The sequence below is a fragment of the Bactrocera tryoni genome, chromosome 1 (assembly GCF_016617805.1).
Source record: "Bactrocera tryoni isolate S06 chromosome 1, CSIRO_BtryS06_freeze2, whole genome shotgun sequence".
Classification (NCBI taxonomy): Eukaryota; Metazoa; Arthropoda; class Insecta; order Diptera; family Tephritidae; genus Bactrocera; species Bactrocera tryoni.
This window is the reverse complement of record NC_052499.1, coordinates 30851893-30868773: the sequence shown is the minus strand read 5'-3', so window position 1 is coordinate 30868773 and position 16881 is coordinate 30851893. Positions and strand designations below refer to the sequence as shown.

Here is a 16881-nt window from a genome sequence, read left to right as displayed (position 1 = left end):
TAGTGTTGTTGGTATCAGGCATGTTTCCTTCAACAGTCAGCGAGATTATGGAAAGAGCACTTCGAAGGTTAAACCTATGAGCTAAAAACAATGGACTAGGAGTTAACCCGAACAAAACAGAACTGATGCTATTCACAAGCAGAACGAAAACACCTCAGTTTCAATTTCCGGTACTAAACGGTACAACACTCACTCTATCCCCCACAGCTAAATACTTGGTGGTGGAGATTGACACCAAACTGTCCTGGAAAATAAATATTGAAAAACGAATAAACAAAGGATACATGGCCTATTATACTTGTAAGAGAATTGTCAACAAGAATCGGGGCCTCAAACCAAGTATAATCATGTGGATGTATAATCCAAAGCTGGATTTCAATAGACGAGAATGGATAGAGGTTTAATAGGGGAGGAGGATACCATCTCAGTCTATACCGACGGGTCCAAAATGGACTGCGGAGTATGCGCGGGGGTATTCTCCGCTGGTCTAGGCATATCTCGTCTACCGAACACGGCTAGCATCTTCCAAGCAGAAGTACTAGGGATAGAAAAAGCTTGCGAAGCTCTATTAGAAAACCACGGGAATATAAATAAAGCAACTATATTTACGGATAGCCAGGCGGCGCTCCTGGCCTTGTCTTCACCCATGACAAATTCCAGCGTAGTTAACAACTGCAAGAGACCATTAAGCTCAATAAAAGACAAACTCCAACTAAACTTGATCTGGGTTCCCGACCACAGGAACATTTTCGGTAACGAAAAAGCAGACGAGTTGGCAAAGGCAGGAGCTTTCCTCAACGAATCCGAGGCGGAACTAATACCAAGCCCGCTAGGATCGATCAAAGGAGAGATCAATAGACAATTTCAACAAGTTGCAAATAACAGGTGGAAAAACAATACAAAATGCGTCATAACTAAACAATTATGGCCAACATATGACAGGAAAAGAACCAACGACTTACTAAATAGGTCAAGAAAAAGTATTTACAGTAACAGTAACAGCTACCACAACAGGGCACTGGCGATTTGGGAACACGCATCCAAAATGGGTATGCCCTACAACGACATCTGCCGTGGCTGCGGAGTAGCAGAGAACAAGAAAACAATCTTCCACTTTCTCTGCGAATGCCCAGCTCTAGCACAGATCCGACACAAAATACTTGGAATCCATCAAGCACCAAACCTTGGATGGATTTCCACTAAAAGCATACCGGACATATGTACATACATAAGTTGTTTCATCGAAACCTCAAAATGGTTTGAGAGAGGAAGTGAAACGCATAGCAGATGCAGGAGGTTCTACGAACAGTGTATCAAAAAGGCACATCAAGTGCTAATTGAGCCCGATAGGGCTGCACTCCTATCTACCTACCTAGCGATTTACCTTAAATGTTCGGCCGTTCTGAAGGACTTCGGAGTCCGCCACACCTCGATAATCCAAGACAACTGTCAACATAACTTTAATTTTTGACGTGCTTTCACATTTTTTTCGGCTTCCGCTCACCTTTACCACGATATCTGGTCGGTTGATCGACGTTTCATGTCATTCTGGCAGTCGGAAAGCATTGTTCCACAGATGTTAACGCGACGCTTTTTCTTAATTTAGTGATTTTGGAAGCAATCGTGCTTGCAATTTTCTTAGGCCCAAATGGCCTTTCAAAATTGTTTTCACTTATCCATTTAGAATTCTGACTATACCAACCTAAAATGTCTTACTATTTTTTGCCAAGTTACATATGTATGTATGTATGTATGTATCCTAAAATGAAAGCGGAGTTTGTGCGGAGACTGTTTGTATGTTAACAGTTTCATTTCAAATATGATTATTTTTGAAGGTAAAGAGTTGATGAAATATTTTAGAACATTTAGCTTATTTAAATTTTTGAAGGCTCCTTCCAGTAGATTCATTTAATAGCGACGATGCTGAAGTCATTTGCTTGTCCCAGGAGTTGTTTAAGTCACACCGCTAAATTACAGATCTTGCATAACTTTATATGACAAATGCTATTGTAAGACTCGAAACCCGAGGTATAGAAATAAAAAAATCTATCCGCCTTGTCGAGGAAGTACGAACCTCGATATCTATTTTAGAAAATATAGCATATTTTGAAAAGCTTAATGCCATTCTCGGAAAAAATAAAAAAAAAGAATCTCACATCGACTGATTTATACGGAATATAGAAAATCTCTATATGATATACATACTTATGTATGTAAGTATATGAGGGCTACGGAAAGTACATTCAGTGGACCAATAAAGTTTTCATACACCTAGTTCTATTAAATTACGACACGTTTATTTGTTTCAAAATGAATAAATTTTGTGGTTTTCTTCTATCCATTTCAAGATACATATGTATAAGTATTTAACATTAAATATAGCATATCAAAATATTTTTTTACACACATAAAAAAAATTAATGCTAATGCTTAAAATGCGCCTCATTCATATCAAAAAAGTTTACGTACACCATATGTATGTACATATGTACATATCCATGTATGTACATATGTATGTATCTTGGCAAATAAAAAAGTTTTCCTTGTAAGAACTTGATTTCGATCGGACAGATTGTATGGCAGCTGCATGCTCAGTGGTGCTACCCAAATAATATCTTCAGAGTGAATATTCGATGGACCGAATAATAGTAGCATCAGTTTATATATAAGTATATGTATGTATATAATATGTACATACTTACTACAGTTGTCCACAAAATAATTAATAGGAGTGCCAATATGGAAAATATGTTTGGCTGCATAACTTTTTTAAATCACATGTAAATGACGCGAAACCACAACGATACACATAACGGGATACTAACATTAAAATACAAAACAAAAACAAGTAAGGAAGGGCTAAGTTCGGGTGTCACCGAACGTTTTATACTCTCGCATGATAAAGTGATAATCGAGATTTCATTATCCGTCATTTACATATTTTTCAAATACCGTATTTGTGTAAAGTTTTCTTCCGCTATCATCATTGGTTCCTAATGTATATATTATACAGAAAAGGCATCAGATGGAATTCGAAATAGCGTTATATTGGAAGAAGCCGTGAATTGAAATCGGTCTAGCAGTTCCTGAGATATGGTTTTTGGTCCATAAGTGGGCGAGGCCACGCCCATTTTCAATTTAAAAAAAAAAACTGGGTGCAGCTTCCTTCTGCCATTTCTTCCGTAAAATTTGGTGTTTCTGACGTTTTTTGTTAGTCGGTTAACGGGCTTTTAGTGATTTTCAACATAACCTCTGTATGGGAGGTGGGCGTGGTTATTATCCGATTTCTTCCATTTTTGAACTGTATATAGAAATGCTTGAAGAAAACGACCCTGTAGAGTTTGGTTGACATAGCTATAGTAGTTTCTGAGATATGTACAAAAAACTTAGTAGGGGGCGGGGCCACGCCCACTTTTTCAAAAAAAAACTGCGTGCAAATATGCCACTCCCTAATGCGATCCTTTGTGCCAAATTTCACTTTAATATCTTTATTTATGGCTTAGATATGACACTTTATAAGTTTTCGGTTTCCGCCATTTTGTGGGCGTGGCAGTGGGCCGATTTTGCCCATCTTCGAACTTAACCTTCTTATGGAGCCAAGGAATACGTGTACCAAGTTTCATCACGATATCTCAATTTTTACTCAAGTTACAGCTTGCACGGACGGACGGACAGACTTTGGTATATATAACCCTATATCTGACTCTTTTAGTTTTAGGACTTACAAACAACCGTTATGTGAACAAAACTATAATACTCTCCTTAGCAACATTGTTGCGAGAGTATAATGAAACTCGTAGACGAAAGCGCAAAACATCCACTGCAGACGATTGCAATATAGTACGCTACTGCAAAATTAATCCTGTTGCTTCAACCAGGAGCATCCATGACGAACTAAATTTGTCAGTTAATACTGAAACTGTTCTTAGGCATTTCGGGCAAAACAAATTATTTGCCCGAAGGCCAAGAAAAGGACCCCCATTAAAAAGAAGCACAAGGAAGCCCACATACTTACAATTTGCAAAAGAGCATGGCTCCTGACCCGCGTCTAAATGGCGAAACATAGTGTGGTCAGACGAATCCAAAGTAAGTTATTTGGTAGTAAAGGCTCTAGGAACTTTGTCCGACATCTCCCTAACTCAGAATATAATCCCCGGTTTACCATAAAAACCGTTATACATAACGATGCCAAATCATGGTATGTGGTCGTTTTTCACATTGTGGCGTTGGTCCAATTCACTTAATTGAAGACATCATGGACCAAAGGGCATAAGTATGTCAAAATATTAGATGAGGTAATGTTGACACATGCCTCAAGGAATATGTCATTGATATGGGTATATACATAAATAGGATAATGACTCTAAACATACTAGCAAGGGCGCAAAAAATGGTTTAGGGCCAACGGAGTTGAGGTTATGTGGTAACCTGCTCAGTCTCCTGACCTCAACTCCATTGAAAACTTGTGGACAGATATCAAGAAGACAGTAGCTGAAGAGAAATCAACCATTTCGAGAGATTTATGGCAAGTAAGGAAAGAGGCTTGGAAAGGAATACCATTAAAACGTTGTCACGATCTCATAGAATCCAAGCCTCGGAGATGTGATGCCGTGTTAAAAAAATAGAGGTTATTCAACGAAATATTAATTATTTTAATATTTTGTGAAATTTTGGAAGCATTATATATTCAAATTATAGAACGGTCTCGTATTACATAAAATACTCTTATTTTTTTTGTGGAACTATTTTTTAGTTTACTTGATATAAACTGAGATATAAAATTTTGTTTATGTTTAATTGAAATAGATGACATCTGAAAATATTAATAGATCTTTAGCAAATTACATTGTGCAAATAATGGGTTGTCAAAAAGTCTTGCGTTATTTTTATTGATTTTTTTTTTCTCTATTGAAATTGAAATGAATTTTTGATGACTCATGCCCAGCTCTTGACCTATGCTACGGCTGCTACTATGCCGGTCTCTTTTGACCAATTCAGCGATTTTATCGCAATTTTCGACGACAGGCCTTCCGGAGCGGGGCGCATCTTCGACCACCTCTACACCAGAACGAAAACGTTGAAACCATCGTTGTGCGGTTGAAATGGAAACTGTATCGCGTCCATAAACTGCACAAATTTTATTGGCGGCTTGAGATGCATTTTTGCCTTTATCGTAGTAGTACTGTAAAATATGCAGTATTTTCTCTTTATTTTGCTCCATGTTTGCGACGCTATAACTCACGAACGACTTAAAAGAAACGACAATCAATCAAACACGTGTTAGCGCGTGAAATGAGCTTTCCAAAAAGGTATAGTATGACCCGATGCGACGAATAAAACTAGAACTACGCGCTTTCAGCGCCAAATAGCGAAAATACCGCAAGACTCTTTTGACAACCAATATTTTGAAAAAAAAAAAACATTTTTGTTAATGAAAATTAACAATTCGTTTTTCTCATGTAGTCACTCCTATTTTTTTGTGGACAACTGTATACTTATGTATACTAAGTATTAATTTTTAAAACTTTTGAGTTGGGAAAATCGCACAAACATATGTATGTATGTACATAATTACTTTGGTATGAAATTATTTCTGTTCGAGAACTGTAACGATAGAGCAGCAGAGAAATGCACCGCAACCGACGCCACAGTTGGCCCCTAAACGGTAAATGGAATGGATTTTTTACGACTTTCCTGCCGTATGAAGCCATAAAGCGCAAAACTCTTTACTCCATAGATTTTAATAAGTAAAATTACTTGCGTACGTGTTTTTGTGCAATTTTAGTTTACTAAATATTTACCTACGCACATGTCACACATACATATGTACATATGTACATAAGCTTGTACGTATAAGTATAGTACCGTAATAGCATTAGGGCGATGAATCATTGTTTCAAATTCAGACATTTTGGGCGACTCCAGTACATTTGGTCGTCATAAAGTTCCTTTATTGAAATCAGTTGGTAAGCTTAACCGTACTCACATTTCTATAATCACTGCTTATCAGAGGTTTATTTTGTGAGGTTATACTTGCTCAAACTTCACAAGAAAAAAACCCAAAATACTCACTACATGATGTGGAAAGCTCTTTGCTGTGAACCAGTTATTTTATAACAACAAACAAGGCAAAATAAAGAAATTGACTCAAATTTCCTTAAAAATATTGAAATTAATATAACAAACACTACCGGTGAGGTGTGAATAGGTCTGTAAGTACATATGTATGTATGACAATTGTGTTTTTAATAAAAGATTCAGACATCCGCATAGAACTGTATATGTATGTAAGTGAGAAATAAATAAAATCATAATTTTATGGTCGCACCAAATTACCAAATAAATATGTAAATAAACAAAACAATCAAAGAGTGCGTAACGCTGAAAGTGAGTAACTCATCCAATGTCCCTGTTTAAAAAGCTAGCCTTAAGCTGGATATAAATTCCAATGACTGGTCTATAATATGCTCAAATGCCCATATGCCCATATGTATGTATGATACATATGTGTGTATTTGTAATTATTTTGTCAACTTTGCATATAAATTAAGTAACACAATTATTGTGCGCGACTACATGTACATATACATATGTATGTATGTTCATGTATATAATGCCCTGCACTAGGCCACTAGCATCAGCGGGAATGTTGCACCCACCGTTGCTGTCGCCGCAATTGCCATCGAAGCGGGCCATGCCCAGGCTTTGTTTATAAACAAATCAGGCAAAGTGGCGGCTGAGTAAAAAAATTACATGTATTTTGCATCGAAATACGAAATTGAAACCAAAACAATAAAGTTAATACTTCATACAAATAATGAAAAAAAAATTGAAATGTAAAAGTTCATTCATGAGCCATCCAGTAAAAACAAAAAAACACTTGTTTATGCATACAAAATGTGTCCATACGGCTTTAAAAATATTAAAAGTTATACAAACACACGATTGTACCTTAGGGTGGTCACCAACTGAATGAGGAAAGAAAAACTAGTTCTTAGAAATTTAATTTAGTAAATCCGAGAAGAGATTCGTTTATGGAAGTATAGTAAAATTTATAAATCTTGTGGAAGATTGGAGTAATTTCAACGTCTCTCTTCGTTATTGGGGTAGACACCGCTTACGCGGTTATAGCCGAGTTTACAACAGCGCGCCTATCGTTTTCCTTATCGCTGATTGGCGCCTTTTGGAGACTCCAAGCAAAGCCAGGTCCTTTTATACGTACGCTTTCCATCGGATTGGAAGTCTTCCCCTTCCTCTACTTCCCCCGGCGGGTACTGTGTCGAATACTTTCAAAGCTGGAGTGTTTTCTTCCATTCGGAGGACATGACCTTTAATTCGCTGAACTATGTCAATTTCTCTCGAAAACTCGTAACGCCGACAAAACAATGTAACCATATTTTCGCAAAATTTTTCCGTTTCTCTGGGAAATTTTATTCATTCGGTACGAGAAATATTTAATTTTGCAGTGATAACTTTTTGATAATGCGAAGTAATACTGATTTGTATTAATTTACTTGACCTTGTAAAAACTTCCAGTAGTAAGTATGCTTTACTCAATTAGGCCTTTAGGAGTCCCATTGTGATACCCCCGGCTGTAAAGTCCCATCCTCCTATTGGCTCCTCTCTGAACCACCTCGTGCTTCTAATGAAGCTCATCCGTACGAAAAGTTTTATCTATGCAACCTCTGAGGCGTCGCCAAGAAACCCCCAACTCAATTGTCTTTATAAGGTATTTCTAGTCCATTAGCATATCTGCATATTAGACAGTGAGCTGTTAGTACTCCTACTAGAGTTCTTATATCATTCCCTTTCAATTTTAACAGTCGGCATGTGCGATCCATATTCTACGGATTGATTCCATGTAGACTCAACTAAGCTTATAACATAATATTCTGTTACCTTTCCTCAAGTGTTAATAATATTCCAGACAGTTAATAAGATACTTTGTTATTTTTATTTTTGAAAATACTTCGAGATATATATGTACATAATTTTTGGGAATTTATTGAAGGCTTTATCTTTATGACAATTTCATTATAGGTAATGGATCATAAACATATATTAATATGTGCCACCTTAATGCTTTAGTATAAGGATAAATACAATACCATCAAAACAGGGTCTATTTTAATACATATACATACAGATGTACATACTTACAGATTAAGAGCAGCAGTCCCTACAAGAAACTACCGACGTGTTTATCAATACATTAACATTCACTAGTCATAACATTCAGTTTACCAGTAAATTGGCTGTGACTGTGATTTTTAAAAGAGATAACTAGGACGTATGTATGAATAATGCTTACTATACCTCTACTTAAGTAAGAATGAAATAGCTTAATTCTTTCGTATTGATACTACTCGAGGTCAAATTAACAATTAAATCAAATTACGGTTTACGCCAAAGGGAAATAAAGTAATTGCAAGGCATGAATTTGAATTCGTGGAGATGACATTAATTAGGCTAGACAGATATGTAAGTCTTTTCGTATTTCAAATCAAACTTCAACTTATTATACCCTGAAAAGGGTATATTAAGTTTGTCACGAGGTTTGTAACACTCAGAAGGAAGCGCCGGAGGCCCTACAAAGTATATATATATGTAAATGATCAGTATGTTGAGCTGAATCGAGTTAGCCATGTCCGTCTGTCTGTCCGATCGGAATCAAGTTCTTGGATGGAAATCTTTCACATTTGACAAGATATACTCACGAAATTTGGTATACATTATTTTCTAAGGCACCAATGTATTCTCCGAAGAAATTGTTCAGATCGGCTTACTATAGCATCTAGCTGCCATACAAACTGAACACATAGTTACTAAAAGAAATGCACCTGTTAAGGGTGAAGGGTATTAGCTTCGGTGCAGCCGAAGTTAACGTTTTTTCTTGTTTTTTTATATTTATAATGAACCAAATACATAAGTACATATATACATATGTATGTACGATTTTGGTCGACCACTTTTTGCCATTTTTTCGCTAGAGACATTATTCCATTAGTGTAAAACCTTTCTGGTATCTCGGTGAAAAACTGCGACAAGTAATTTTCACAGGCTTCTTTTGAAGTCATCTTTACTTCATTAAGGGAGTTCTGCATTGATCGAAACAAATGGTAGTCCGATGCATCAAAACTTCCCAGCCAATCTTTTCCAGGTTTTGCCGAGTCATCAAAGATGTGTATGGTCTAGCGTTGTCCTGATGGAAGACGAAGCCCTTTCTGTTGATCAGTTCTGGCCGTTTTTGTTTTATTGCTTGCTTCAATCTCATCAGTTGTGGATAGTAAAATGTAGAATCAATCGTTCGGCCAGGCTGGAGTAGCTCATAGTCGATGATTCCTTTCCAATCCCATCAAACACTCAGCATAACCTTTCGACGCGTTAATCCTGGCTTTGCGACCATTTTTTTAGCTTCACCATGCTTGGACCATGATCTGTTTCGCACATTATTGTCGTATTTGATCCACTTTTCGTCTCCTGTTACCATTCGCTTCAGAAATTGTTAGATTTCATTTTGTTTCAGCAAAGAGTCGCAGATAATTGATGTGGTACCCAAACATCGAGTTTCCTTTTGTAGCCAGCCTTTTAAATGGTTAAAGTTAAGTTCCTAAGCAATATCATGGCTGCTCAAGTGAGGGTCCTGGTCAATCTTTTCCATAATTTCATTGAAATCAACCATAAGTTTGTATGAAAGCTGTATGCTTGCTATATATGTATGTTCAATCTAAACAATTTTTTCGAAGATTGTGGCGATGTCTTCGGTAATAATTTGTGCCAAATTTAGTGAAGATATCTCATCAAATAATTAATATATTAATTCTTCAATTTATATGGCAGCTATGTACATATAAACTATAGTGGTCCGATATCAGCGTTCGAGAGAAATGTGCAGCTTCTTAGTAGACGTGCGAAATTTCTGGTTCATTTCTCAGACGGATATGGCCAAATCGACTCAGCTCGCAAAGCTAATAATTTATATAATATCAATACTTTATAGGCTATCAGACGTTTCCTTTGGATGTTAAAAACATCGTTACGAACTTAATATACATACATATCTTGTTCAGGGTATATCTAATTATATTATCTGCTGCCGAAAATAATTTTTCATTTGTGATAGTTTTACGATCATAACAAACTGTATTCAGCTGTGATGAATTTATGGTAGTTAATCAATTCAAATTCCGATGTGCTAAGAAGAAATGCAAACTCACAAGTTGCCTACATATGTACATACACATGGTGACATCAGTTTGGGCACACTGCCTTTAAGAAACTTTGTTCTACGTGCCGACACATTTTTCCAGCCTTGACTTTCAAATGACCAGTCAAATGATTGACACTGTTCTTGTAGGGTTCTTAATCAGTTGCAACTCCGGATTCAACGAAAATTGCAAATAAACATACTTATGTACATCAGTATGACTTGTAATGATTGTAGGCATATGAATTCGTGTAAGTTGAAGCCAAACAGCTACATAGGCTGACGAAAACAAGCTCATCAGATCAGGAACGATAAAAGCCTTAGCTCTATAGGCGTATAGGGAACGTGTCAGTAGGTCACTCAATATTTGTGAAATCAAAGGAGGTTTTTGTGAGAGTATTTTCCAGAATAACAAATTTCGGATGATGATGATGACACCACAAGAAAATGTACATACTATGTGCATACATACATACATATGTATGTAATTATTAAGTTTTGCACTTAGGACTCAAAACATTTTAGATTTTTTTGGCTCGCATATTATCGCACATATCCCCGTGGAATTTGAACGGTATCTTCATAGCGTAAGTATCAAGTTTAGTTATGTACTAAACTTTGTATGGTTTTTTGTTATTATTGCATTTTTATAATAATCTACTGCTACTTCAACGGCCAAAAATTCTACGTATGTATGTATGTATGTATGTATTTACATACATATGTGTATACATACTGCATACATACATACATATGCCTTATAAGTCCGCCTAGTGCACACTGTTTGTTTAAAACTAAGAACGTGAACACTTTATAATCAATCTTATTTATTGTAGATTGAGGTTTCGCATTTCGCTTTATTTCAGATGGATAGATACATACATAGACAGATATGTAGATATTTTTCAATCAGAAAAAAAAACTGAATAAAAATAGCTCTGAATAGAAAAAAATTCTTTGTTTTTATAAAAATGTATTTTTTGTTGATAAAAAAGTTCGAATAAATTAAACAAATATTAGACCGCTAGTTGTTTTAATAATGAAATACTTTCTTTGTATACCCAAATGTATTTTTCGAGTATTGAAATTTAGAAAATTCATAGCTCCAATATGTAATTTTTGTATGGAATGACACGTACTTATGTACTTACATATATAAACGATCAAATGAGTCGAACCGACGATATCGGTATTGCATATAGCTGCCATAGAAACTGATCGACCAATACGAGTACATACATATGTATGTATGTATATGGTCTGGGGTAAGGAAAACTTTTTTGTTTGAGAAAGTATATTCACGAAATTTGAAACAGACTGTCACCAAGGCATTGGTACAATATCCGATGAAATTGTTTAGATCGGGCACCTATACATATGTAGTATTTAGCTGTGATGTACATACATAAGTACATAAATGGGTTGATCAAAATCAAGTTCTTGTATGGAATATTTCGTATTTGTGGAGGGTATTACAGCTTCGGTGCAACCGAAGTTAACGTTTTTTCTTCCTTCTTTGAAATAATATGCCTCTATTTATGGATTTAACTAACCAATCTAAGGAAGCTTTGATTATCTGATTTGATAAAATCTTTGCTCCGATAGTGTTTGTGATCGTCATGAAGACTAGTTTGTAAATTGCAGAAATGATTTCCCAAATAATAATGTAAGGAGTTAAGTAACGTGGCGTGTTCTCTCCTTCCGCATTATTTATATTGAATTTAATACTTTTTATTAGTTTAAATTTGTAGTCTTTAGTACACGTATTTACGCACATCGATATATTTGTTTGGAGTACATATGTATAAGTATAAATGGTTATATAGTGTATATTCGTAGCTCCATTACACATTATAAACGAAGGTAGAATTTAAAGATTTGGAAGATCTATTGCGTTGGTTCAACATTACTCTTGCGTACTTCCATTTTATACCAAAACCCTGTTGCAAATGCTTTTCGGTTTTCCATAAAGCGCATTAAATTTCCGTTGTGAGAAAATTTTGCTCCATAAACACTTCAGCGTTTATTACCGACAAGAAAGAAGCCGATTGCTGCGGTATTCGAGCTGACAGGCAGTGGCGACGATGACAAGAGTAATTTGGAATGAGCGAACTTCTTAGCAGAGAAAAATAAAGGATATTGTGAGCTAGCAATGTTGTGGTGGCGCTCGTGAGTTAAAACGGCTGATTGGTGTCGATGTAGAATCCATAGCGGTAAATGTAGCATCCTGTAATATATTTTCACACACCCAATTCTCCATCACCTTCCAACCTTTCGAGGCATATCGTAAATTCTCGCATGCATTTTGGGTTTAATGATGCATTTACGATGCAAACATCAACGCCATCGTCGCATGCCAACCACAACCGAACCCCAAGTATTATAGCATAAGTGACGCTTACAGTGGCTTTCCAGTAAACAAAAAGAAAATGACAGTAATCGTTACAATTTTAATATCATCAGAAAACTGCAGCTGATGTTACTACTAGCCGATTTTGGAGAAAACAGTTTTAGAGAAAAGGGTACTCTGACTACGGCCTGGCCATAAAATTTATAGATATTTTTCTCAGTGGCTTTTAGTTGCTTGCGGAAATTCATTCTTGAATGCAATCAAATTTTCTTTGCAACGCACCTGAGGGTTTGTAGTTGACATACTAAAATGTTCGCATCTTAAATTTTCCAAAACAATTAAAGCATTGAATGAGCAATAATTTGATATATGAATGCCAACCTTACATTAATGCACATAGTTCATAGTAATTTTGTGCCACACTGTGCCTTAGGAGCCCAGGATTACTAATTTTATAATACAAAAATTGTAATTCTAAAAAAAATATGTATTTTCTCTATTCTTAATTATTTGCTTGGAATTAAAGTTTTTATTTTCTATTTTTACGGATTTGTCGGAATTAAATTTTATTGTGACTTTTTAATCCCGTATTTGCTATTAAATTATTTTTTTTCAAACCGCTATTTGGGATTGAAAAATAAAATAAAATTTAATTCAAATGTTAACTCAATTATTTTTGAATGCATTATTTGCAACCCTGGCCTTAATAAAAGCAATTCAGTCTTTTTGATAAGACAATCTTGCAAACCTTCCACCCCCTTTTCTCTCTTTACACATTTTTCTAAAAGCTGAAGAAAAACAAGGACGGAAAACATTTTATACGCTAGCAACCTGCAAGTAAGGAAAGGATTACAGCCGGGCAATACCTTCAGGTACATTAGGCTTCTTAATTATAACGGGGCTGGGTCAAGTTTTCAACCAATTTTATTAACTTTCCGCACGATACACTGTTATGAGTAAAACGCGCTCTCTCATTTGAGACAAATCACATATTGGCCGATATTTTCGGTATAAAGTCATCCAGTAGTTCGAAAATCTTTATATTAGGTAAGGGACAGACGTACTATTATGAACAAATGATCTCTCTGACCGATATTTTCGGTCAAAAGTCAACATAGGTGCTGGGGTCCACATATTCGGTATCTAGGGGTTTGAACCGTTTTGGTTGGATTTGGACAATTTTTGATCATACGGTGGCATATTTCAAAGGCATTATTCGTGCAAAGTTTTTATCTCGTCATCGAATTCGGTTGAAATCGCTCTAGCAGACCTCAGAGATGTGATTCCACCTCAATGATGGCGGTGTCATGCCCCTCGTCCAATTTTGAGACCGCCTCCTACAAAGATTTCTAATAGTATCTCGGGAAAAAATTGTATGTTTCTGGCGTATATGCATATTTAAAGATTTAACGCGATTTTAGTAGTTGTTAACGGAACTGTTATATGGGAGGTGAGGATATCTTAATTTTTACTCAAGTTATCGCTTGCACTGACACTCCGATTTTAACTCATCTCATCATTCTGATAATTTCTTCTTCTTCTTTACTGGCGTATACCCTAATCTAAGACTTCGAAGTTCTGACTGCCAACAGTGTCGTGGGAGCCTAGTCGCGAGTGCGACGACTGTTTGTTTGATGACAGAAGATATTTCGTCTTGCCGTCATTCACTTCCAGACCCATTTGTCTGAAGAAAACAGAACTAACGGCGCGGGTGTTGAGGCCGATGATATCAATATCATCGGCATACGCCAGCAGCTGTATACCCTTATAAAAGATTGTACCTACTCGATTAAGTTCTGCAGCTCGAATAATTTTCTCCAGCAGCAGATTGAAGAAGTCGCACGATAGGGAGTCTGAAACTTCGTTTGCTATCGAACGGCTCGGACAGGTCCTTCCCGATCCTGATGGAGCTTTTGGTGTTGCTCAACGTCAGTTTACTCAGCCGTATTAGTTTTGCATACCAAATTCAGACATCGCGATATAAAGGCAGCTGCTATTTTTGTGGATTGAGCAGAGCACACTTCATTTCCAAACGTTGGGCATGCTTTCGTCCGACCATATTTTACAAATAAGCTGATAATTTATATACATATGTATGTATATAAACATATACCATATCAAGTTTTTCAGTAGGGATTATTTCTAAGGTAATATAATATATGTATTTGTTCTCTTTCAAGAACTGAAGCCATTGAATCACCGTAGGGAAGTGTTTGATCTTGCCTTGGAACAACTACAACAACGCGCCAGTCGTTCTTTGTTTTCGCTGTTTGACGCCAATTGGAGAAGTGTAGCTAGATCCTTCTCCACCTGGTCTTTCTAACGGAGTGGAGGTCTTCCTCTTCCTTTGCTTCCCCCGGCTGGTACTGCATCAAATACTCTCAGAGCTGGAGGGTTTTCATTCTTTCGGACGACATGGGCTAGCCAGCGCCGCGTAATTCTTTTGAAATGAAGCTGGTGACAAAGTCACTACGGTCCGGAAGAGCAGTATATGTAGATCGATGATAACCGCAATTGGAAGAAGTTGATCTTGACAACATCAGATTGCAACAAGACGGGTCTACGTGCAACAACCGAAGTATTGCGAGAAAAGTTTGGAGATTCAATTATTTCAAGAAATTTTGGCATTGAATGGCCTCCAAGAAGTTGTGATTTAACACCATTAGACTCCTCCTTGTGGGATTATTTAAAGTCGTTGGTCTTTAGCAATAAACCAGACTCTCTTCAAGCTTTAGAAATCAATACTGAACGAGCTACTCATGACATACGGCTTGATTTAGTGGAAAAAGTACTCGAAAATTGAACACTAAAACAACTAAATGTAATTCGATTTGAAGTAATAATACTTTAAACCCATGGGTTATCCCAATGTATGCTTATATCTACTTAAAATTTACGATACTCGTCGCACTGAGCTAAAATTATATAAGTGAAGTAAGTTGAAAATCGGAACTCGAAAAATATTGTATTTATATTTTATTTATAAAAATTCAACAGTTTAGTCATTAATCTGTACGCTGCTTTTTAAGAGTATGTTGGTATACATATTTATCGTGCCCTTTAACTCCAATGCCGATGGATATCCTTTGTATGTTGATTGCAGAGCTGTTAAACTTCCTATTTGGCGGCCCATAGTGATATGGATTAATTGCTGAAGAAACTAAAGATGTGCCGGATTGGATAGTTGATTGTAGAAGTGGCTGTTTGGTATGTTGATTGAAGAGGTCGATCGATCCACTTGTTAGTTGATTGCAGTTTCAGTAAAAGATTTATTTCACACAACCATATAACACATAAGAGAATAAAAATTAGCATAGAGCAAAAAACGGTTTGCAACTTTGCTAAAAGGAAAACGTTTCCAACGGTAGATTGCTGAGCTTACTGATTTTTCCCGGTTTAAGTTAAGAGATAGTTTGCAACTATATTTGCTATATTGATTTTAATTGCATTGAACTGATGTACTTATTAAACTTTATAATTACATTAATTTAACTTTATTGAAATCATAATTTGTTGTGTAATTACGTTAAAAATTATCATCCACATTGCCTTGTCGTACTGCGCAGCTCACCCCCGTCATATATATTCAGATTGTGTTGACGGGAGTATTCGTTTACGACATGTTGGCCTAAAATATTTTGATTATTGTAATTTGATTGCATAATAATAAGTGCGTACTTATCATGGTAAATTAAGTCAATTTGAGTATATGATGTAAACACGATTTTGTAACGGAAATGCTGAAATGCAACTTACCTTCCTCAATGCGTCTTGAAGCCTCTTCAATATCTGCCCCAGCATCTTTTAATATCACATACATTAATGGCATCATCTCCCATGGATATCGAAATTTCTCCAATAGTTTTTGACAATGCTCCAAAAAGACATCTTGAGCTGCAATTGGAAATTTAAACAAAATAAAGAAATGATTATTCAGTACAATCAAGTAAAATGAAAGAATATAATAATTACAGGTATTATTTCATATTACAATTATAATTACTATTTATATACAAATACCTTCAAATACAATATTATATTCACATTATTTTGATATCGATATTGGGAATATAATTTCGGAATTTTCTGAAATTTTCTGGGGAGAAAAGGTTTGGCTGAAATTTTTAAAGAATCTTAATTACTTGTAGATAGTATAACTACTTTGTTTATATGTTAATGCCATTTTAAAAAATTATTTGAAAAGGAAACCGTTATCATTAATAATAATAACGCAACGATTCCCCTTCTTCCAACCAACCGACGCCAGAGACACAATCCGCTAAGTGTGGAATTAGCCGAGTCATGAAAGGTAAGAGAGATTTTT

The 16881-nt window shown here is 35.9% G+C and overlaps 1 protein-coding gene across 4 annotated transcripts in view; it reads right to left on the bottom strand.

The window, feature by feature from the left end:
• The window catches only part of LOC120767800 (protein doublesex), a 147303-nt gene that overhangs the window by 29197 nt on the left and 101225 nt on the right, over window positions 1-16881 (bottom strand). For 3 of the 4 annotated variants that reach the window (XM_040094088.1, XM_040094070.1, XM_040094078.1), the window contains exon 4: window positions 16314-16451. In XM_040094088.1, coding sequence (XP_039950022.1) covers window positions 16314-16451 — 138 coding nt within the window. Of the gene's footprint in view, window positions 1-15518; window positions 16186-16313; window positions 16452-16881 lie in introns of those variants that run through there. The other variant, XM_040094094.1, reaches the window with a different exon arrangement.